The sequence below is a fragment of the Fusarium proliferatum genome (genome assembly GCF_900067095.1).
Source record: "Fusarium proliferatum ET1 genome assembly, contig: FPRO_scaffold002, whole genome shotgun sequence".
NCBI classification, from domain to species: Eukaryota; Fungi; Ascomycota; class Sordariomycetes; order Hypocreales; family Nectriaceae; genus Fusarium; species Fusarium proliferatum.
In genome coordinates this window covers 1,738,543-1,761,957 of record NW_022194791.1, presented here as the reverse complement: position 1 = coordinate 1,761,957, position 23,415 = coordinate 1,738,543, and the positions used below count along the sequence as shown (strand labels likewise).

At 48.7% G+C, this 23,415-nt stretch overlaps 6 protein-coding genes across 6 annotated transcripts; 3 read left to right on the top strand and 3 right to left on the bottom strand.

Moving 5' to 3' along the window:
• Positions 1–624: 624 nt before the first annotated feature.
• FPRO_03197 (putative KAP95 protein) lies at positions 625–3,533 on the top strand (the record flags this gene model as incomplete). The annotated part of the gene is made up of 6 exons (XM_031226618.1): positions 625–673; positions 755–813; positions 867–2,846; positions 2,895–3,138; positions 3,188–3,296; positions 3,347–3,533. 6 exons carry the CDS (start codon positions 625–627, stop codon positions 3,531–3,533), a joined length of 2,628 nt encoding a protein of 875 aa, XP_031077136.1.
• A 1,099-nt stretch (positions 3,534–4,632) lies between these two features.
• FPRO_03198 (uncharacterized protein) lies at positions 4,633–7,165 on the bottom strand (the record flags this gene model as incomplete). The annotated part of the gene is made up of 8 exons (XM_031226616.1): positions 4,633–5,342; positions 5,405–5,616; positions 5,664–5,731; positions 5,776–6,183; positions 6,240–6,368; positions 6,415–6,913; positions 6,967–7,056; positions 7,113–7,165. 8 exons carry the CDS (start codon positions 7,163–7,165, stop codon positions 4,633–4,635), a joined length of 2,169 nt encoding a protein of 722 aa, XP_031077135.1.
• Positions 7,166–12,365: 5,200 nt separating this feature from the next.
• Positions 12,366–13,396, top strand: FPRO_03199 (putative phosphoribosylaminoimidazole-succinocarboxamide synthase; the record flags this gene model as incomplete). Its single annotated transcript, XM_031226615.1, has 2 exons — positions 12,366–12,712; positions 12,826–13,396. The coding sequence occupies 2 exons, from the start codon at positions 12,366–12,368 to the stop codon at positions 13,394–13,396; spliced, it is 918 nt and encodes a 305-aa protein (XP_031077134.1).
• Positions 13,397–13,604: 208 nt separating this feature from the next.
• Positions 13,605–15,098, bottom strand: FPRO_03200 (uncharacterized protein; the record flags this gene model as incomplete). Its single annotated transcript, XM_031226614.1, has 5 exons — positions 13,605–13,626; positions 13,680–14,337; positions 14,386–14,788; positions 14,846–14,887; positions 14,934–15,098. 5 exons carry the CDS (start codon positions 15,096–15,098, stop codon positions 13,605–13,607), a joined length of 1,290 nt encoding a protein of 429 aa, XP_031077133.1.
• A 905-nt stretch (positions 15,099–16,003) lies between these two features.
• FPRO_03201 (uncharacterized protein) lies at positions 16,004–18,950 on the top strand (the record flags this gene model as incomplete). The annotated part of the gene is made up of 3 exons (XM_031226613.1): positions 16,004–17,556; positions 17,604–17,834; positions 17,903–18,950. 3 exons carry the CDS (start codon positions 16,004–16,006, stop codon positions 18,948–18,950), a joined length of 2,832 nt encoding a protein of 943 aa, XP_031077132.1.
• A 2,256-nt stretch (positions 18,951–21,206) lies between these two features.
• Positions 21,207–22,981, bottom strand: FPRO_03202 (uncharacterized protein; the record flags this gene model as incomplete). The annotated part of the gene is made up of 2 exons (XM_031226612.1): positions 21,207–22,624; positions 22,672–22,981. 2 exons carry the CDS (start codon positions 22,979–22,981, stop codon positions 21,207–21,209), a joined length of 1,728 nt encoding a protein of 575 aa, XP_031077131.1.
• Positions 22,982–23,415: the final 434 nt, after the last annotated feature.

Below are 23,415 nucleotides of genomic sequence, written 5' to 3'. Positions count from 1 at the left end.
AGTTAACATATGCCTGCATCCCTTGTAATTGCATACCCCTAAACATCAAATCAGGCACCAAATGTTGCTGCTCGTTGGTGAAAAACAGCCGCCTCTCACAGATCACGTCTGCACAGTGCAATACAGTGTGGGAATAAGTGGCGGTAGCAACTTTGAAGGCAGGAGCGGGCTGCCGATTGTCATCATCAAACCTTTGATCCAAGAGGTTAACTTTTTCCTCTCCTGTAACATCAAGCCGTAGAATATCAACACTTCTTTTGTCTAAAGCCAGGACTCTCTCTTCCTTCACCAACGCTTTGCTAGCAATCAAGCATCTCAAAGCCCATCAAATCAAACAAGGCCCCGTCCCATCGGTTTTTGGCCCGCCAAGCTCGTTCGACCCTCATACCCGTTCTTTTCCTCTCCTGGCCTGAGCCCCCCGTCGTGGGAAAAAACCCCCGCCTCTCCGCCTCATCCAGAACAGTTCTCTCTTCCATCTGCCAAACTTATCGACACGTGCGCCTAACCAAAGGCTCTATTTTTTCCTTCTTCTTTTTCATTCTCACACATTTACGCCTTTCTGCGCCTCGCTCATTATTGATACCTTCCGAAACCGCATGACGAGCCGTTGTTAAAATCGCAAAAATGTCGAGCTCAGAGATAAACCAGGTGCTCGCAAATTCGCTGTCGCCTGGTCAGTATCCCACACCTCCCCGCCGATTGAAACTTAAGCAGTTATCTGCGAGTGAAGCGAACCAATGCTAACTTTTGTCAGATGCGAACCTGCGAAATGCTGCCGAGCAGCAACTTACCCAAGCCGCTGAGAGCAACTTTGTATGGCACCCCTGATCCTCCCTCCGCTCGAATGACGACTGACGATTTACTAGCCCCTATACCTCGCAACCCTCGTACAAGAGTTAGCAAACGACTCTGCCGATGGCTCTATCAGAGCTGCTGCCGGTATCGCCCTAAAGAACGCCTTCACAACCCGAGACTTTGCTCGTCATCAGGAATTGCAAGCGAAATGGCTCCAGCAAACAGACGACGAGACCAAGAACAGGGTCAAAGAGCTCACCCTCCAGACTCTTAACTCTTCCAACACCCAGGCTGGCACTGCCGCCGCCCAGGTTATTTCTTCTATTGCCGCTATCGAGTTGCCCCGTGGCCAGTGGAACGATCTGCTACCTTTCCTTGTCAAGAATGTGAGCGAGGGTGCGGACCACCAGAAGCAGTCTTCTTTGACCACCATTGGCTACATCTGCGAGAGCCAAGATGCTGAACTGCGCGGGGCTTTGGTAACACACTCAAATGCTATTCTGACTGCTGTTGTGCAAGGAGCCCGAAAGGAGGAAACAAACATCGAGGTTCGCCTCGCTGCCATCACTGCCCTTGGTGACTCGCTCGAATTTGTCGGCAACAACTTTAAGCACGAGGGAGAGCGAAACTACATTATGCAGGTCGTCTGCGAGGCCACACAAGCCGACGACTCAAGGATACAACAGGGCGCCTTTGGCTGTCTCAACCGAATCATGGCCCTTTACTACGAGAACATGCGATTCTATATGGAGAAGGCCTTGTTTGGTCTTACCATTCTTGGCATGAAGTCCGATGACGAGGATGTCGCGAAGTTGGCTGTTGAGTTCTGGAGTACCGTTTGCGAAGAGGAGATCTCCATCGAGGATGACAACGCCCAAGTAGAAAGCTCTGACCAGATGCGCCCTTTCTACAACTTTGCCCGCGTTGCTGCCAACGAAGTCGTACCGGTTCTCCTACTTCTCCTCACCAAGCAGGACGAGGACGCCACCGACGACGAGTACAACCTGTCCCGCGCTGCTTACCAGTGTCTGCAGCTGTACGCACAGGCCGTCGGCGCTACGATCATCACACCTGTCCTTCAGTTTGTTGAGGGCAACCTACGTCACGAGGACTGGCATAACCGAGATGCTGCTGTATCTGCTTTCGGCGCTATCATGGAGGGTCCTGACGAGAAGGTCCTGGACCCTATCGTCAAGCAGGCCCTGCCTATCCTCATTACGATGATGGACGATCAGTCCCTGCATGTTAAGGACTCGACTGCGTATGCCCTGGGCAGAATCACCGAGGCATGCTCCGAGGCCATTGACCCTCAGACGCAACTCCCTACTCTGATCGAGTCGCTCTTCAAGGGTCTTCTCAGCAGCGCCAAGATGGCACCCTCATGCTGTTGGGCCCTTATGAACTTGGCTGAACGTTTTGCCGGTGATCTCGGTGCTTCTTCTAACGCTATCACCCCCCACTTCAACAATGCCGTCAGCTCTCTGCTGGATGTTACTGCTCGCACAGAAACTGAGACCTCAGTGCGAACCGCTGCTTATGAGGTTCTCAACGTTTTTGTGCAGAACGCTGCTTCCGAAAGCTTGCAGCCAGTAGCCTCTCTCTCTGATGTAATCATCAAGAGACTCGAAGAGACTGTTCCTCTCCAGAACCAGGTCGTAAGTGTTGAGGACAAGATCACTCTTGAGGAGATGCAGAACAGCCTGTGCACTGTCCTCCAGGCTATCATCTCTCGCCTTGACAAGGAGATCATTCCTCAGGGTGATCGTATCATGCAAATTCTTCTTCAGATCCTCAACAGCGTCGGTGGAAAGTCTAGCGTTCCTGATGCCGTTTTCGCTACCATCAGCGCTCTTTCCACTGCCATGGAGGAGGATTTCGTCAAGTACATGGATGCCTTTGCCCCATTCCTGTACAACGCCCTCGGAAACCAGGACGAGCCCAGTCTCTGCTCCATGGCTATTGGTCTGGTCAGCGACATTACTCGATCTCTGGGCGAGCGCAGCCAGCCTTACTGCGATAACTTCATGAACTACCTCCTCAACAACCTCAGGGTATGTATCCCCCTATTTGTGTGTCCTGGCATATCTAACCAACCGCAGAGTACCACTCTGGCCAACCAATTCAAGCCTGCTATCCTACAATGCTTTGGCGACATTGCTGGTGCCATCGGTGGCCACTTCGAGACATATTTGTCCGTAGTTGCCCAGGTTCTCGAGCAAGCTACAACTGTTACCGCTTCTCCCGAGGGCCCCTACGAGATGTACGACTATGTCGTCTCCCTCCGCGAGGGTATTATGGATGCCTGGGGCGGAATTATTGGCGCCATGAAGGTCAGCGAGAAGAGTATGTCGTCCTGTCCGTCTGGTATGCAATCGTTACTGACACGTCATAGCACAAGCTCTCCAGCAATACGTCCCTCTCATCTTCAACGCCCTCAGCATTATCGCTAGTGATATGAACCGAAGCGAATCCTTGATGCGGGCTTCCATGGGCGTTATTGGGTAAGCTGTTCTAGCCCAGCAATTTGCATGAACTATGCTAACTTAAACAGTGACCTTGCTGATGCCTATCCCGACGGCCAACTGGTTGACGCTTTCCGCCAAGACTGGCTCACCGTTATGATCAAGGAGACCAAGACCAACCGGGAATTCCAGCCCCGAACCATCGAGACCGCCCGCTGGGCCCGGGAGCAGGTTAAACGCCAACTGGGTGGCTCTCAGGCCGTCATGGCCAACTGATCTGGCACTCAGACTCTTATCTCCAATCCAAGGCGAGCGATCGCCGCCACAAATAAATGCTCCCCTCCCCCTCCCCAGTCATAGCACGATCCCCACGACCCTTGCATGTATATAGACCCCATACGACACTGCAGTAATTCAAATACCCCCTTATGACGCTTCACCTGGCATATTCATCGCTACATGATGTATTCATTCCCCTATCATATCACTACACTACACTACACTACACTACACAGTCCATTTTGTTTTATTTATTCAGATGCAATGATGGAATAGAGAAGTCATGTATGCCCTGCGAGGATGAAAAGCGGCGGCGGCCCACAATTCATGTAGAGGATAGGGAGTCAAGGCGGCCGGTTTATTACTCTTTTTTGTTCTGCTTTTGCAGTCCTGGTTGTCGCGGCCCATGGAGTCTGTCTTGGATTCCCTTTCAAGTGTTAGGGAACGCTTAGGACGGCGTACTCGGATAAACCACCTTTGTGGAACATGGTGGGATTCTTGAGGAGTGGTTTGAAAATTCGGAGTGTGTAGGGGACCCCTAGAGTTGAGCGAAGACACGTTGAAATGGAACCTTCGGACTAGAGTATCAAGTGAGCTCGTCTGTAGCTGTCGATAGTCAAACAATCGTTGGCTCTCACACAATTCATGAACCCACGGACACATGCAAGACGTTGTGATATGCCATCTTGTGCTGATGAATCCAAGCCATACGTAGCAATTACCACAAATGAAATGAAGGCTTGGCATCTGAATCTGTTTGTCAGGTGGTTTCAAGTCATGGTGGAATTCACCCTTCATATGTCGGATCATACGAAGGTTCTTGGTCATGAAATAAGATGACAAGCTTATGTCCCTTCTTGCCTATAAAGAAGAGAACAGTCTAATCTATATGTGACAAATAATCCCCATGGTTTTCAATTTCATCTGAATTTGAAGTGTAAGGAAAATGACCAGATATGAAATAAGTTCATCTAACATACCCTATAAAAACTGTGTCATTTTACTGCCCGTCTGTCCAACGTAGGAATGGAGACGATCACTGCACTGCAACATTTCCTTCTTGCAACCATTAGATCCCATACAGAGCCATGAGAAATCACTTATAGCCTTCGAACAAGTTACTTGCCGGTATCCATTCCTGAGATCCGTACGAATAATAGTTCAACTCGTCCAAGAAGCCGTCTGGAGGAGGGTCCAGTGGCCCACTAGTGATGTCCATAGCTGTTGGGATGCTGGTTGCTAACGAGGCGTTACCCTGCGATGCTATCGGATAAGCTTGGACAGCACTGGGGTTAAAGCCCCCCAGGACCATGCCAAAGTTGGCAATGTTATCAGGAGTCATGTAAAGCTGAGGTGGAACAAAAGCCTGCTGCTGTGGTATTACCGATAGCGGTAGCTGATGAGGATGGGAATGAATCTGTAGCTGTTGTTGGATTTGAGGTTGAGAAAAATGAGAGGGCAAAATATGAGTCGTAGATATGGGCACAGAGATATCGTTTGGAGATGGAGATTGCAGAGCAATGGAACTGGAAGCAAGGGAATTGCTTTGTCGAGTGTACAAGGACGAAGCAGGCGAAGCGCCAGATGATATCGGCGTGATCGCAGGAAGGTGAGTCAATGGATTGTGGGTTGGGTCTCTGCCATCCGCCATTCCATTTTCGCTTTTAAATGAACTGTCAGGATCTCGAGCAAAGCGTCTCAAGGCATCGACCCAACGAGAAGCAAGAGGCCAGACCTCTTTGCATTCCATCAGAATATCCAGGCTGCGTAGAAACATCTTTTGCCCGTCGCATGTGACGTTCAGAACTAGATAAGACGAAGAGGGTCAATACCTAGGTTATATATCGTTTTCAGTCAGGATAACTTACAGTTAGGATAGCGCCAAAGATATATAGAAAAAAGGCCGCAAGTGTAGACACAAAAGGCGGCCATTTGTGCACCGACACTTTCATCTGAGGAGCGTCCAAGAAACTGGGCGTCGATTTGCTCGTAAAGTCTAAGAACATTGTTGAAAAGATCGCAGGCTATCTGGTTAAAGACCAACGGCCTCTGGTGATATTCGGGTGATGAAGTCAGGATACTACAGCATATTAGACCTGGCATTATGTGCTGCTTGTCTGAACTTACCACTCCAAGTATGGGCGACGGAGAACGATATTGCAAAGTCGCGGAATCATTGTGACCCCGAGATATGCCTGGGTTGTTAGTGGCTTGGTTTGTTATAAAAGGGGCCGCATACCAGATCCTGTGCTTTGGCCTTGTACTCAGAAAGCCATGCCCTACTCCATTGATGGCTGGGAGGCAAGCTTGTTTCCCACTGATCAAGCTTTGTCGAGATTTTGACAAACTTGCTCTCTGGGTCCCATGGACAAGAGTATGGGGTATAGTTGACTGCACCCCGTATGACAACGCCCCAGAATCCGTGTGCTTGAATAAGAGTACCGAAAAGAGACCGGTTTGGATCGTTGACCAGGCTTGGGTCTTTGATAGCACGCGGGGTACCTTCAAGAGCAGCTCGCGAAGGAGGTTCTCGCCCATTGGCGAAGTCTTCTTCATCACAAGGTAGTAGGGCATCGATATCCGAAGCAGCGAGAGAGATGGGTGAGGAAGAGCATGAGTGTAGCTGATCCTGACTATGTAACATCCACTGGGTACATTATATTCAGCTGTATCACTAACGTTTGTTTATTTGGCATGACTTACCAGAGTCCTCCGTGCGGATTCGCGAAGAATGATGGCATCAGGCGTAGGGTTCGAAGTCTCATAAGCATAAGTCTGTTCCAAATGCAGCTTGATTGCAGACGCAATTCGAAGAGCAAGGCCCATGCTCGTCTATCAAGTCAGTAACGAGGCGGTTGTTCAGGTCTTCCACACGTACATGGCTCTCATCTTTGAGTCCATTCCCTTGCTGTGCGATACTAAGAAGATAAAAGGCCTGGCAGTTCTCTAGTGTATTTTTGGTCGGAAATATTTCGCCGAGTGCAATTTCTGTCGCCCGCTTCATAAAAAACTCGGATGCCTTGATGCCGGATCCATACCGCCTTGATAGAGGACGACTGAGGCGAGCTGAAATACTAAGAATACTGACAACGAGAAAGACGCTAACCGACGTGCGATCTTTGAGAATACGCCGGGGAAATTGTTCTTTAGGAATGAAACCGAGTTGAAAGTAATGCTGCGTGAACTGGTTTATGCCATCAACGATTTCTGGTAGCGGAGGCAGATTTTCCCATCCGTTACTCAGTGTGCCTGGGGCAAGACTCTCACATTGTAATCGTCCCAGATCCTGTCGAGTTGTCTTGGCAGTCCTTTTGCGAGCAACACGCGGACGCCGTCGCTCTCGATCAATATCTCGTTGGCCTCGTGGCCTGAAGACGCTATTGTACAGAGATTCAGACAAAGTTTCAGAGATACGATATGGGAAGCCTACCATTCGCCTTCCTTGACCCCTGCGTCTAAGCAGGCCTTACAGAGAGGCTGGCCACGGTCGCGGACACATTTACTCCTCATTTGCCGGCATCTGTGGCATAGGGTCAGCAAACGATTACGCAACGGACACGAGACAGGCTCATCTACCGGCAGCAAGCAATTGAGGCTCGTCGTTTGACGACTGGGACGGAGGACTCCATGTTTCCACTCCGGCAAGTGGTGAGATACGAAGAAACGATGGCAGTCACTAGAGGTCTAGTAGAAAACAAGCGTGCTGGTGCCGGTGCCGCAACAAGCAAGGTTACAAAAAGACAATCAAACAAACGACAAAATGCGCTGTACTCTAAACGCCAATGGCTGATGCTGATGATGATGCCGATGTCGTTGCGTACCGATCGTAGCCCGTATCCTGGTGAAACTGAACTGAACCCTTGTGTCTTGTATACTGTATTAGATTGCAATTGACTTAGTATCAACGAGCTTCTAGAATCGAGACCGATTACCTTGGTAGGGGGCGGGAGCGGGAGATTGGCTACAGGGCGAAAAGTACTGCCCTTAGACAGCCCAGCCCAGCCCAGGTAGTGGTACGCGACGCCGTCCAGCCAACAAAAAGCAATGCGTAGCAGCAGGTCAGCACGAAGCGGTGCGCTTCACTTGCACTACTCAAAGCAGTACAGATAAGTCGCTTAGGTAGGTAGGCAGGAATACTCTGCATGAGATCCGTGGAGCTACAAGCGCAAGTGCTTAATGAGCAGAAGAGGAGAAGGTAATGAGGTGTGCTGGTGGAGATCCAAGCATACCTAGGATAGGAAGATCAGGTGAGGAGGCGATTGGCTCATAAGACGAGGGTGTTAAGGGTATTAAACTGCCCGATCAGATTGACCGCGCGCGCAGCTGATCGGCAAGGAAGCGTTGATCTGCAGTTTAGTATGTAGTTGGCACCAGGTCCATGGCACTCGCGTCGTGGCTTTATAAGTTAGTAGTTTGTAGTTCAGTCAGCTCCTCCTTGAGTGCTGCTCAGTACAAGCTGGGTCGAGGAGACCAGAAACAAGCACAAGGGGGAGGCTTAGAACGACATCGACGAGCGGGCATCACAACGAAAATGGCCAAGACGACCTGCGTGCGTGGGAGCGTCTGGAACTCTGCGTGATGTCTATATGTTAGCGTTACTTGGCCTCGCGAACCCGACGATCAAACATCCACAGGAAGACCGGCAGCGCAAAACTCGAAATGTTAGGTATGCATGACAATAGACAATGTAGAAACGAGGCAAAAGCCCCGGGGATGATATGGGTGGGTGCCTGACTGGTAGGGGTTTTACCTTCTACATAAGCAACACCTGCATGTTGAGAATGAGTGAAGAGGAGACATTCTTGCTTGTTTGCTTGCTTGCTTCTGCAACCGCGCCTAAGAGGCCTCGAAGCGGTTATGAGACGGATGGATCGACCGTGATTGGTCGAGGAACGGCAATGCAAGGGGCAGGGATGGCGGGAGGTGCCGATTCTACTAGGATGATATTTAGATCATGACCATGGTTTGAGCTTTGGGCAATTCGCTCGCTATCTATGAAGCTTGGGATGTGCTTTGACGCAAATCAATTTTCAGCCTAGGCACTAGGTATAGAAGCTGAGAGAAGGGCTGAAAACTCAGCATTGCTCAAGATATTGTATTGGACTGGACTCGTGTAGTGCGTATCATCCACCATGAACCTCAGCAATCATTTCTATTTTTCAACTCCCCACGCGCTTTACTGTTTGAATCTTGTTGCTGTAGGCGAATAGTGGATGATACGCACTTTGATACGCAGCAGCCAATAATACTTCCCCACAGCTCATCCTGGAGCCTTCAAGCCCAGTAGAGAGGTCTATTCTCCGGTTGACTTCCTTGGCCTGGTCCAAGGGACTCACGGTCACTCACCTACCGAGACGAGCCGAGTCGAGCCGAGTCGAGCACAATATCGCTTCGTATTATGTATTGGTTGGTCGTTGATCCTCTACGTCGATGAGTTCCAAACACACCAGGATTGCCACACAACTTCTTGCCAAGATTTGCAGTGATTGAATCAACGATTTGCGATTGCGGTACCTCGGTGATGGGCATTTGATCAAGACACTGATCCATGGACCATTCATGCTGACATCGACCTAGCATCGGCTGAGCTTAAGCCTTACGCTAAGAAAACTAAGTTAGTCTTGTAGCCACAAAAAAGACAAGAGCTGAAGCCTTCACAGGATTTCAATCCCAGTCAAGTTCAGTGGGCATAATCCATCCAATCTTGCCGCGAGTGCCTGGAAATGATTTCTCGATGGAGTAGCCTAGCGGATCCATCACAAGCGAGGGCCACACTTGGAGAACATGGTGCCACTAGGGATGCATGTTGACGTCCAGGCATTCTATCTCCCATTAAAGCCGGGACTATCCCTGGTTGAATCCTGATTCCCATCAACTACCGGACTCGAATCATGATCAGCATGTTCTGCTCCCGGCCAGATCCCGCGGCCTCCTCCCAGCCCTCGGCGCCAGGGGGATATTCGTCCCTTCGTAAAAATGGTTCGAACCAACCATAGACGGGATAAGAAGTGCCGGTAGTTTTATCCAAAGCCGACGCTGTGATATCTGCAATATTCACTGTTAAAACGGCTCGCTTTGGTCCACTTTGATCGGACAGGTCCTGAAATATAAGCCAGTGTGGGGTGTTTGATTATTTGGCCCTTCTTTGATTTGATGACATACGATTTAACATGGGCAGTATGGTCAACAAAATTTCCTCAGCTTTCAATTTCCAGACACTGGCATATATAACATGGTGTTACTGAATCAGTATGAGGACACCCGAAGCTGGGGCGAGCCGAATGAACCGATACCAACGAACAATAGAGGAATCATTCAATCTGATGTTATAGCAATATTCGGCTTACTCACTCCGACAAGCGTTTACAAGGGAATAAGCGCGGAGGACAGCTTTAGGAACATCATCTTGCCTAGTAGCTGTCATCAGCAATAAGTGACATCCGAATCACCGTTTATTTAAGGTCGAAACCAAACTTGTAGCCACAGGCGAATGCCAGACTACCCGGTCAATGCACGTACTTTCTTGAAATATCTAAAGCTACCTAATTACTACGTACGTAAATGCTGAATAGCAAGTATATGTTTTTCGAGGTGGGTTTGGTCTTTTGTGGCTTCGTAAGCTATCCATACAACTTCTTTGTGTCACTTCATGTGGTCATGGCACAGAACTCGGCAGGCTTTAAACATCAGAGAAGGTTTGACACAACTCTTGAAATATGATATATCTTACTTATTATTATACGAGCCTGATAAGAAAATGTTGGATGTATTACTTACTCTTCTCAAGGCTTAAAAAGTGGTTCAGTATCCCCTGCAATGAGAAAACAACCATTATGATTAGTAACATGCATGAACTTACTTGGGGCATTGGACAGATGCCGAGTTCGTGGACGAGTCTGCCACACGAAAAGGCAAGAAGGCTACCGTGACGTCTGTGATACGATCCTTGCCATGGTGTTTTTTGATATGCGAGCCTATAAACAGCCTAAAACATGACTCAATACCCATATACTTGTACTCTCTCATATGCCTAGTCCATGGCGGAAGATGAGTTCCCATTCGGGTAGGAGATCAACTGGAAAGCTTTTGACGCATGAGCCAAACCGGAAGCATTAATATTGACGTGTTTCTAATTTATCGACCGTTTAGTAATAATTGGGGCTAGATAAAGTCTGAGTTTTAGTATTACCGCGTGTATAAGACATCAAGTTTATCGAGGTGGTATCTCTGAGAACTAAACTCTGCAATCAATTTCCCCTTTCAATATGCTTCCGGGACATTAGCACCTATAGTTAGTACCTAATTCATTACTACTTCTCTCGGAGTTAGGCGCATTACCGTGGTAGGGATGAGAAAGTCAGTAAAGTGGCCATGCTGAGAGACTGCAGGGGAAAGTCTTAGGATGGCCGGCAGCACGTCAACAAGTTCTCAATCAGGCTGAAACTATATGCAGTAGATTGGCCGTTCTCAGATTTGAACTTCGGAAGTCGCACTCAAGCTAATTCTATTGATATGTGACTTTGACAGCATTCGGTTGGACTAACGCCACCGTCTGTAACTGAATGCATGGTTTGATGCTATGATAGAAAGTATCTATATTGAATGCCTGATGATATTAGTATCATGCTTTAGGAATGGAAATAGACAGTTCTCTCGGTTGACTTGAGTGACGGAAACAGATAATAACATATCTATGAGTAAGGCGGGGAGCAGTCAGAAGATGGGCGGTTAATTTTGCGGAGGCCAATGGTGTGTCGAGACTATTGGCTGATACTTAAAAGTGCGAGAAGCTGAAAGAATAATATTTTCTTCTCGCGAAGCATATGTTCCTGGAGTATGACTACCTGAACAAAAGGTAGATAAATGTATGTGACCCGTCTGATATAACAGGTGCTTGATCTAGAATGCTGTAATTTTTCGCACAGCTTTACAATGAGATCGAGTTTCATCCATTGCACTCATATAGGAACATCGTTCAGCCCAGGTTTAGCATCGGATCTCCAATGTTCCCTCTTTCCTTTGACTACGTTACCGGAGACGAAAGGGAAGTGGATGTCTTCAATCATACCATACATATTGTTCTTGCGAACACTTTTGGCAATGGGATTCGATATTCATGAAATCTGATAAAATACACATCCTCGCTGCCACTTTGCATTCCAATGTTGCTCCATTTGCCTTCATACTCGCGAAACTCGTCGCCAACCATATGAAAGTTGTCATACAGTCTGATACAGATATGGCGATCCACGAGAGAAACTCGGCCTGATATGAAGAAGAGACGAATAAGAGCCAAGAAACTGCATTATGGTATAAAAGAAGCCTCCGAATCACATCTGCTCATTCAAAATACTCACTCTAGGTATTTTACTGAATGATAATGAAGTCTGGATGGAAGCAAGCCGTAGCCAATAACATCATGCGAGTGGAGCCTTGTGAGACCGTGCCGGAAGCATCATTTGACACTGTAAAACACTGTACGCGACTCGTTCTTGTTGCCCCTGTCAGTAAGTGCGATCGGTTCTTGTTCAGTTATTTATGAGGAGGAATGCGTCACAGGTGGAAAGTCTGCTTTCCCATCAAAGACTTTGGTCAGCTGTCTCCAATGGCGAAATCGCACTGGCATATACCTCTATGACTCAGTGGAGAAGCTTTCCAAGATGTATCCAAGTCACAGGCTAAATTTTTCTCCTCACACTTTCGTCACCTCATCATCAACTTCCTCCCTTCAGGTATCATCACAACCGTGACTAACCCTGGACACTCACAAATTGACTTTATTCCAACAAGCCAAACCTGATCAAGTCAAACCCACCGAATTCAGTCACAATGTCTGCTTTGACGGAAATCACGCTCCCAAGCTTTCAAAAGATTGCTTCGGGCAAAGTGCGCGACCTGTTTGAGCTGCCAGACAAGAACACTCTTCTCTTTGTGGCCTCTGACCGTGTCTCTGCGTATGATGCTGTTCTGAAGAACCCAATCCCTGACAAGGGCAAGATTTTGACCCTTGTCTCGGCTCATTGGTTCCAAGTCTTAACAGAGCGCATTCCTGGCCTCCGCACCCATTTCATCAGTCTCGATATTCCCGAGGGCGTTACTCCCGAAGAAGCAAAGACCATCAAGGACCGTTCGATGGTCGTGAAGAAGCTTTCTGTCATCAAGATCGAATCAATTGTGTACGTCCCCCCCATCCCAATGCAAAAGTACCACACGAAACCCTCCCTTGACTATGAAATAGATCTTCAGTTTCGTAATCTATAGGGACATTTAAGCACTAACAGTCCTATAGGCGAGGTTACCTGACAGGCTCAGCTTTCAAGGAGTACAAGCAGAAGGGAACCGTTCATGGCATCACCGTCGAGCCCGGCATGGAAGAAGCCCAAAAGTTCAAGCAGCCTCTCTGGACCCCAAGCACCAAGGCTGATGCTGGAGAACACGACGAGAACATCCACCCTGATGACGCTTGGAAGGAGGTTGGTGATCGTGAGACTGCAGACCGTGTGAAGGAACTCTCCCTCAAGATCTACGAGGAGGCTGCCAAGTATGCCGAAGAGCGAGGCATTCTCTTGGCTGACACCAAGTTTGAATTTGCCAAGGATGGAGAAGGAAACATCTACCTCGTCGATGAGGTTCTGACCCCTGATTCTTCTCGATTCTGGCCAGCAGCCGGCTACATGCCTGGCCGCGACCAGGACAGCTTTGACAAGCAATTCATTCGCAACTGGCTTACTAAGGAAGGACTAAAGGGCAAGGAGGGCGTGGAGCTACCCCAGGACATCGTTCAGGCTACAGCAGACCGCTACCGCGAGGCCTTCCTCATGTTGACTGGTAAGAAGTTCGAGGACGCTGTTAGCCAGTAGATGGCAGATACAAAAGTGCATCAAGACAAGCTATCAAATCATCATCGCTCGGACTGAGGGTTGATTTCTAGCATGATATCAAAGCTACAGCCACTTACATTCCTATCTATGATGGCTGGCTGTTTTCTACCTCTATCTTTGAAATTTCTGACACTTGTTTGAATTTGTCCGTCATAAGTTTGATCATCTTTTTCCACTGCCATTCAGGCTAAGATATCGCTTTGTGGATTCTAGAATTATTAGCATTGGCACTTGGTCATTAATGCAGTAACCATCAACATACCTCCGAAGCCCCTCGGTAACAGTTCTTGGATCTTGCGAATATACCATTCGGAACCATCCTGGCTCGATAGAATGCTCCTCGCGGGGGTGCAGAAACACACCCATCTTATGCAACCTTTTCGCGAGAGCAAATTCCTGATTCGACTCTCCGTCTAAGTCGGATGGAAGGTATGGGGATAGATCAACCCAAATAAAGAACCCTGCGTTACTGCCGGGTAAGTACTTAATACCCATGTCACGGAGCTGGGACGTAATATGGCGATGTGCTTGGGCAAGTTTTAGTCTTGAAGAGTCAATAAAAGCTCGACACCACGCTCGATCCTCAAGCATGGCGCTTCCGATAGCTAAGCTAGCTCCAGAGGGGTTGTTGAATCTCAAGGCCGCTTCGATAGCCCGGAGGACAGGTTGGCTGCGAGTGATTATGGCACCAAGCCGAAGACCAGCCGCACCGAAGTCTTTGCTAAGACCATAAGTGACATGAAGAAGTTCTGGATCTATAAGATCAGTCGGATTAATTGAAAGTATCGAGGTGAAAGGGACTGCCGGCTCATCTGTGTCGAAAACGGAGCAGGCGTATATTTCATCGCTCAGCAGATGCAGTCTATGTTTCTGGCAGAATTGCATTATACTGATGAGCGTCGACTTATGATAACAGCGTCCTGAAAACTATTAGGTCTTTGGGCAGAGACGTACCAATAGTTTCTTACCAAGGGGGTTATGGGGATTAACGATTATCACCATCTTGACATTGACCCCGGCCTTTCGGGAGCGCAACAACGCCTCCTCGAACTTTTCGACAATACCATCTTGGAACGCTTCTTCTATCTTATTGTTGGGGTATACGACTCTGACTTGAGACATGTTACCGAAATCAAGCTCGAATCGGCCATATACAGGCCTGCTGGTCAAGACGCCATCACCGGGATCCGCGACTCCCCAGGCGAGAATATCATGCATTGCGGTAGCAGCACCAACGCAACGAATCATATCAGGAGTTACAGGGCTACAAGGTTGAAGGTATTCGTTGAGGTGGGCCGCTAATGCTTTGGGGAAGCGAGAACCCCCTGCATGGCTACCTCGATAGAGGAAATCTGTTAGGGAGATGGTGACCTATGTGCGTGAGTTATAAGCTGTTCCGCTTTTCAGGATTGTCGAATGCGCTCATACATTCTTGTCTGTGAACTCCTTCAAATCCTTTGTTACCAAAGCCTAGAATGGTCAGCATTCTGAAGCTCTGGCTAAAAGGCTCTCGTACATGTTCCGCTGTGCCAAATGATATCAAACCATCTGGGTTATGATCTGCATCATAGTCTCCTCTCGGTGCGAACCTCCATGGAAGATCTAGGCCACCAACTGCCTCTGTGGCTCGTTGTGATAGGAAACCCATCTTTGCATCGGAGAAATCGAGATTTATCAACATGATGAAGGCTTCACTTGAGAGATATTGTCTTGCAATAGCGGGGCTGATGAGTCAGCTGTCCTTGGTAAGATCTACAATACTTGCCCAAACTGACTCTTGCTGGCCTTTGGACGTATTATACAATTTAGATATTTGGTTAATGGTAGGAGGTAGTCGATTGACACACGAAGTGAGATATTGGCTGTGAGATAAGGATATTTCTTGTATGGTCCCCCAGTGGCGTCGCCAGCCAGGGCATATTATATACGTATTTCTAATAAGTAAAAGCGGTATTGACGAAGAACCTTGATGGGTAGGTAGGGTAATCGAGCAAAACTGTTCCACGATCATATGTACACGCGCTTCAGGTTCTTTTGAGTGAGCTCGCATTGTTTAATACCAGAAATGGATAAACGGTGAACAGGGCATTGAGAACGCTTCAAAGAGCAAGAAAACTTCTGACCCGGAACTGAGGTGCCACAATGATCATGAAGGTAGTCTCAAAGTCTACCAAGTCTATCGTAGATTGACACAGTCTCTTTGTCGTTTTGAGTAGAGCTTCTAGATTTCCTTGCCTCCTGTTCCGCTGGTAACGGGCCGGGCCGCTGGCTGAAATGCGGCAGCACTGGCCCTCTTAGGTACTAAGGGACAGATATATAGCTCAGCCTCTTCTGGAGCCGTAAAGAATCTGTGACCAATACTAACGAATGTCAACTGAACTATGGAGCAAATGCCAATAGATGGCGAAATTGACATATTTCGGTTGAAATGTTGGTATTGGCCATCGTCCCCGTGTCCAGTTCTTTCGCGTGTCGCGCTTACCCATGAGACGCGTGCCACTTTTGACGTGTGACAAACTCACTCCTTTCACCAAATCTCGTCTCCTAGACATGACATGACACTTTATACCCCAACATACCTTCGGGATGTTACAACCACAACACGTCATCGAAATCAGTGATGACGATGATGACGACGCGCCTGAGATTGAAGAAAGTGAATGGAAGAAGAAGCTGTTCGCGTCCCTGAATGCCATTCAGGCAGAACCTAGACTTGTATCCTTCAGAAGCTACCACGAGTTCGTCAACCCGGGTCTCAAGATTGGAGGGCAGCAAATAATACCGCTACCTCTAACAGATCACTATGCCGATATCATCAAAGAGTTGAGCCACTTGGTTCAGGGTACTGACAACAAGGCCCAGAATGTCTGGGAGCTTGACCGTGCGCAATTCGACTTGATCAATCCGGCCTGGCGGTCATGCCTGGATAGGATAGCGCAGGACATCACTAAGGAACTGGATATACAAAATGTCTTGCTGAGTCCAAAAAAGTTGACACTTCAAGGGCCGGGCCCTATAGCCGAGCAAGACCAAAGCCTTGAGCAGTCTGATCGCATTGTTGGCCACATTTCCGTTTGTCTGCCGTCTGAGCACCACGGTGGAGATATTGGTGTATCTCTTGGTGGAAGACGGAAAACTGTGTCAACTGCAGCTTCGTCGGCTCTCGCCCTGTCCGCCATTGGCTGGATTTCTTCTGCACACAGCCTGGCCACCGAACTGGTCTCCGGATATCGGCTCACTATCTCGTACATAGTCCATCGGTTCAACGATGGGCAAAGCACTGCCCTTTCATCATACGTGGGAAGCGGCCGCGTGGAAGAAGTTCTTCAGATGTGGCAGCGCCGACATTTTGGCACAAAAAAGATACTGTATAAATTAGACGACAAGAAAGGCACCGGGGTTTTATCTCTCCAAGAAGCAAGGGGCCGGGACAAGGCAGTATGCGAAGCTTTGTCCGCCTCTTGTTCAGAAGCCGGGCTTTACATGCTGTTCGCTGAAATCACGCACGAGGTCGCCGATAATCTCATTCGAAAAACCGTGGAAAGTTCAATTAACGGACTCTTCACGCCTGAAGGTCAATTCTTGGCAGAAAACAAAGAGCTTGATGCAGAAAACGAGTTATTGGGCTTTGATGTTGAACGGCAATGGGACCTTGAACCTGCCAGTGATGATGATGAAGGCATGAGTAATGAACATCTTATGGAAGAACACGAAATGACTCGCCGCTGGCACGACCATGCAGTCCTTCTGATACCTAAAGAAGGATTGCTGGACCTGGTGAGAACAGATGATAGTCGAAACACCTCTCCGCGGCCAGGACGACATACTCGAGATCACGAGACCTATCATCCAGGCATAGCACCTGTTGTTGCAATGGTCGTCGACGACTTGGAGAAGAATCCTGCGGGTACAATCAAGGTGGCAGAAAACATAATTGACAAGCTTTGCGACTCTGGGACTGACACGCAAGTGCTATGCACATGCATCAACCCCATCGTGAACTGGTGCTTGAGGTCTGGTTATATGCCACTATATACAACAGCTTTCCGAAAAACAGGCATCACTGTGGTGCATGTACTTGCAGAGTATCTTGCAGGGAAGTGTGAAGGCTCAGAAGATTCTATCGATTGGAAAGAATGGTAAGTTTCTTGCGTCTAAAGCCATGTGTTATCTAACCTCAATACAGGCTTGATGGTATCACAAAGAAGCCCATTGTGGAACTTGGATTGTTATATCGCGAATTTTCGCGTACTATCCTGGCCGTCAGTACACCTGTATGGAAATCTTTTGATGGATGGTCGGAGACAATAATGGACGAGAAGCTCAACACAGAGCTCAATTGGGAGTATAAGGATCTGGAAATGATTCTCGACTTAATGCGGCTCCGTTGCGACAGTACTCAATGGATTGTCAACAGGTTCGTCTATCTTCTCTTGCCGACTGTTACTTACTCAGGTCGATTTGATGCTCATGCGACGTTTTTAGGCTGCTTCCTAGAGTTGCGACTGGGCGTCACAGCGAGAGCCACAGCGCACTTTTGATTCAACTTCTATTCCACATTTACCAGTTCAGAAATGAACCACAATTTAAACATGCAAAGGAAATGTTCAAAAGCATTATAAATCACAGCGATGGTGAACTCAACTTCTCACCCCTCAGGCTTGAGCCTGCGGAAGAAGGGTGGTTGGTCGAGACTCCAAGACACGATTTAATCTGCGGGCCTTTTATTCGGCTCATCACTGAGTGCCACGCTATAGGAGCATCCGTAGAAGCTTCTAGGGTGGTTGAAGAGACGTTTTCTCTCTTCGTGGCAGAGAAAGCGAGATGGATTCTTGTCAAGGATCCATTCGGCGTTATCTTCTGCTTGCTAACCCCCCTCATTCGTTTGTCCGCAGACGGCCTGTGGAGGGAAATACCAGCTTTGTTGGATACTCTTGAGCTTCTTGTGCGCAAAATCATCCGCCTAGACTTGCCCAGACAATCTCAGGCTGGCAGCGGATTGGTTTTCCGAGAGCGAGGTTGTGGGTTCTGTGGGGATTGTACTGCACTGGATCTATTCCTGACTTCGCCCGAGAAGACTGTCTGGGAATTCAACGCACCAAAGGCTCGAAGGTTGCATATCGAGCATGCTATCGGGGTAGAAAAGTCGCTCCAAGCCTTAAGGATATTGGATCAGACAACTGGCACGTGTGAGAAACTCACAGTGACCAAGACTGGGGCCCAGGCTGAACCTGACTTGCGAAGCTGGGTTTTCAACTACAATGGCTTAGAGAGAGTTCTTCAACCTCTCCGGGGTGACTTCATGAAGAAGGCACTTGGTGAGAAACGATACCGTGAGATCATCTTGCTGGCGGGAGTGAGTCCATACGGGCCGCCACCGAATTCACCTGAAGTGAGAAGGCCACCCACTGCGGAAGAATCACAGCCTAACAAACGACTTTGCATCTCCGGGATGGGCGGTATAGACCAGGGTTTGCCGCACAATCAGAGAGAAGATCAAACAGCAAGTCAAACAGAAGCGGGCAACGTTTAGCACTGCGAACAAACAGTTCCTTGTTATTATTTGTTTGCTACGCTTGATCTCATTAACAAGAGGGAGGGTCACTGCATTCATCCGTGCCTTACGACAACTGTTAACTCAACGTTATTCAAGGATAGTGCAACGGTCATTTCCAACGGGTGTCCTCTGATCACCGCAATAGGATGGGTGTCGACACTTCGGTACGCAATACATGGGAGCTTGATGCCTCGAAGTTCAATGTGAACAAGAAGTGGTTTGAGGACTTTAGCTCAAGGATACTGCGCGATACGACCAAAAGACTCGGTATATTCGAACTACGAGGCGATCCTCACAAGCTTCTCCCCCACGAACCATAGTGATTTAGAAAAGGGACAAGACATGATCGGAACTCTAGTCGTCTGTCTTCCCTCGCAACATGAGGGTGGTGACGTTTGCTTGTGCTTTGGATCTCAAAAACGGCGCCTTTCAACAGCCGAAAGCCCCGAGTTTGACCTCACAGCCATGTCCTAGTATTCATATGTGACACATGAAGTCGAGTAACTGATATCTGGATATCGACTCGTCCTCGCCTACAAATTCTTTGCAATGGGGGAAGACAAGCTATCGGTCTCCACTTTCTCCCAGCACAGCAGGGCTCTCAAATCCATGCTGGGTAAGTTTCGGACTGACTTCCCCTCAGTCGTTAAACTTCTTTACCTCTTTGATCTCCTTTACACAAAACCAAGCTTGTGTTTGCGAGATCTTAAAAGCCGCGATCGATCCGTTGGACGTTGTTTGAACGAGATCTGCTCAGAAGCTGGCTTCTACTTCATGCTGGGACAGACAACGCGTTCTCAAGTTGACTGTGATGGGTGCCAAGATCAAACTACCCTTAGGATTCTGTACAATCTGAACGGTGATCAACTTCCTCCAAAACTCGTTCCCGACTTTGAAGATTTCTTGGACTACGACATTGGGAGGAAAGCCGCTCACAGCGAGGATGACGGGGGTTTGTTTGGTAAGGCGGAAGTGGTGCGCGTGTTTCATTTCCACAAGACGAGATACAATCTCAGACTTCATGGAAGCTCGGCCACTATTGTTTCATTCTCAGCACCTTCGAAAAGCACAGGGATGAAGAAGAATGGATACTTCGAACGCAAGTTGGTCAGAGATGTTGCGTGACATTAGAAGAGCAAATCACTAGCACTTCTAGTTTTTTCCGAAAAATTGTGCCTAGAGCTGAAAGGTCCCTTTTGAAGAGTCTTTCGTGGTGCATGTCATCTCAGAGAAATGTTTTGTATGATAAACTCCCCGAGCTCTACAAGTTCATCCTTGACCATGGTGGACAACAGCTGTGCTTCACAGTGGAAGAAGTCAGATCTCGTCTGTCTAAGGACCGGTGGCTTCAAGGCTAGAAACTCATTGAAGGGCTGAAAGAAGCTTATATCAATTCTGCGGCACATAAGCTTTGTGTTTGCTGGAGCAGAGCTGCAAAACTCTAAATGACAACAAGGAGTTCTGGCTCCCAGGGGACAACTATGGTATGTTTGACCAGTTTCTTGATACTCTCCTCAAGATTCTGGAGCCAAATAAGGCGCCTCCAATTCCGGCAGTGCAGGATTTCCTAGAAACCGTGCTGCGAGAGGTGCTCCATCGTTCAATTCATTCTCCGCCAGACAAGCTTGTAGGATGGGCTCACGAAAGTCCTCCTGTTGGAACGAAACAGAGTGCAAAGACTTCCAATGGCTTGATGCTTTCCTCAAGGATCCTAAACAGCAAATATGGGAATACTCAATCAATCGCACGCAACTGAATCACCTTGAGTATCATCTAAAAGATCCGATCTACTCACTCAAGAAAACGGAGGCTGATTCGACTGTCCAGCTGATGATTACAAAGCTGGGGACCAATTTTGACAAGGCATTGCGTGACTGGCAAAAGAAAAGGCCTTTGGGAAAGTGGAGAACCAGCCCTGTGGATCGAGAGGTAACTACTTGAAAGGTCTTTTGGGTGATGAAGTATAAAGAGCGTGCCCCTTTGGAAAAGCCTGGACAGCAAGACTTGCGGAAAACTTTAGCAAGCAAGAGACCGTTAGTGGGGGACGGCGATGCACCACTATGTGTCTACACGATACGCTCGCGTGCAGAGTGAATCAAGATTGGATAGTAATGATGATCATTGTTGATATGAGTCTATGCAGAAGTAGTATCCAGGTCTATCCAACTCCAGTTATGCAACCCTTATCATGCCCGCGTAAACTCCAAACCAAATTATATAGGATGTCATGAATCATGCTTGCAAGGCCTCAAGGCCGACGGTGAAATCTTCGATCTCCATCCCTCTAAATCCCTCCTCAACGACCCAAGCTCGACCCTTTTCAGGGGTGAACAGAGTCTCGCAAGATCGTCCAACAACCAAGAGACCTGGAGGCCGGCTGCCCTCTGTCTCAATAGCCTCAGCAACATGCTCAAGTGTAGTTCTAATAACCCGCTGGTCGGGACAACTGGCACGCTCAATGACAGCGCACGGAGTGTTGCGGGGCCAGAGTACTCGCTTGCTCTCGCCTGTTACGGGCGAGACTTGAGTAGGTTCTGGTGGAGGAGGGGGCTGCGCCGAAGCAGCCTCTTCGTTAGCCGGGGCAAGAGGCTCGAGCTCGATGTGAGTGGTCAGCTCACGAATGAGGCCGTTGATGCGGTGAAGGGCCATGAGGAAGACGACAGTACGGCTGGGCACGAACTCTGGCGGTGACGGAGCCTTTCCCTTCTTGCCCGTGCCAGTGCATATCAGGATCTGGTCAGCAACGTCGCGTTGCGTAGGAGGGATGGCAGCGAAAAGAGGAGCACTAAGAGCACTTGTAACACCTGGGAGAACCGATACTCTGTCCCCAAAGCCGTGTTGACGGAAGTAGGCAACCTCTTCACCGCCACGTCCATATACATATGGATCACCCTGCTTGAGGCGCAAGACTGTCTTGCCCTCTTGAACTCCGGCGAGAGCCATTTCAAGAAGTTCTTCTTGGGCGCGATCTGCGTTACCGGGGAACTTGCGAGCGATCTGAACAGGAGTGCGGCGGGGGATAAGGTCAAGGACACCAGAAGGCACCAGCTTATCAGCGAGAATAAGATCAGCGGTCTTGATAGCTTTATGGGTAGCTTGGGTGAGGAGATCGGGGTGACCAGGTCCGCTACCAGCCAAGATAATGGTACCAACACGCTTCTCTGGTGTACCAGGATCGCGCTTGATATCGGGACCGTTACCGGGATATGACTTGAGAACCGTCTCGACATCGTTGTCGGTAATAGCAGCGAGACGCTTGAGGGGCCAGTATTCACAGACTTGACTCAACCAGCGCACCCTTCGGTTCTTTGCATCCTCCTCGGTAATCAAGCGGTTGAATTGAGCGTTTTGGTCATACGAATCATCAAGAGAGGCGGGGTCGTCTTGAGCACCTAAGGAATCCTCATCATGGATGCGGCGGCGGACGTCTCCGAGGCGTGTGCAGGCAGCACCGAGGTTGACTGGGAGAGAAGCGGCAATATCACGACGAATTCTCGAGGCTAGCTTACAGCCACGACCATTTGTAGTGACGCCGATCTGGAGCGGGCCGTCGGTATGTGTCGAGAGGAGAGAGAATGTGCAGAGTTGAGGAGCGTCAACAACGTTTACGGGGATGCGATTTCGTTTACAGAGGGCAGAAATATGAAGGCCTGGAAATCGTTATTAATTACCCTTGTACTCTTGGTATAAGACATACTTTGAGGGTCTCGTGGTCCTGATGTGACAAAGACGGCATCGACTACACCATCCACTTCCTCGCGGCCAAATCTTAGCAAATCGGCGTCTTCGAACTGCTTCTTGTGCCATTGGACACTGCCATCGTCGATCTTCTTTTGTAGAGCATAGTGAAGTTCAGAGCCTTCGGGGGCAATAAGGATTGGTTTTGCGCCAGAGCTTAGAGACTGGGTACATCGAGTCGCAGCGAGCGGGTTGGTGCCAATGACAAGATGAGTATTGCCTCTGCAGTTGAGAGCTGCGAGAAGCGAAGATGGTATAATTGATGTCATTTTGAATAGAGAAATTGGTCTGCTTATACAGAAAAGAAGGAAAAGAAAGATTTCACCTCAACAAAAGCGCACCAAAATATCGCGACTGCGAGACTCGGTCGGCTTATAGAAGAGCTCTCCTCTCATGAACTGAACTGAACGAGACTAGACCCTGAACCCCTGCTCTTTCCCTCATGAGCATATGGAAAATGGAAAAAAAAGGGTTACCCCATTGCCCCTCCCCCTCCAAAGAACTCCAAATCAGGCTCGTGTCATTGGCTCAAACTCACGCCATCTCTCTAATCGGGCTGTCGGCGGGCACCAAAGACACCCTTGATAACGCAATCGCCGACTTCCGCGGGCCGCAACCGGAGATGTCAGAATTGCGATAAAGCACGTTATTTCATGTGTGGGCAGCGATAAGATGATCCGATGCAGAGCATGCAATTCCGTGG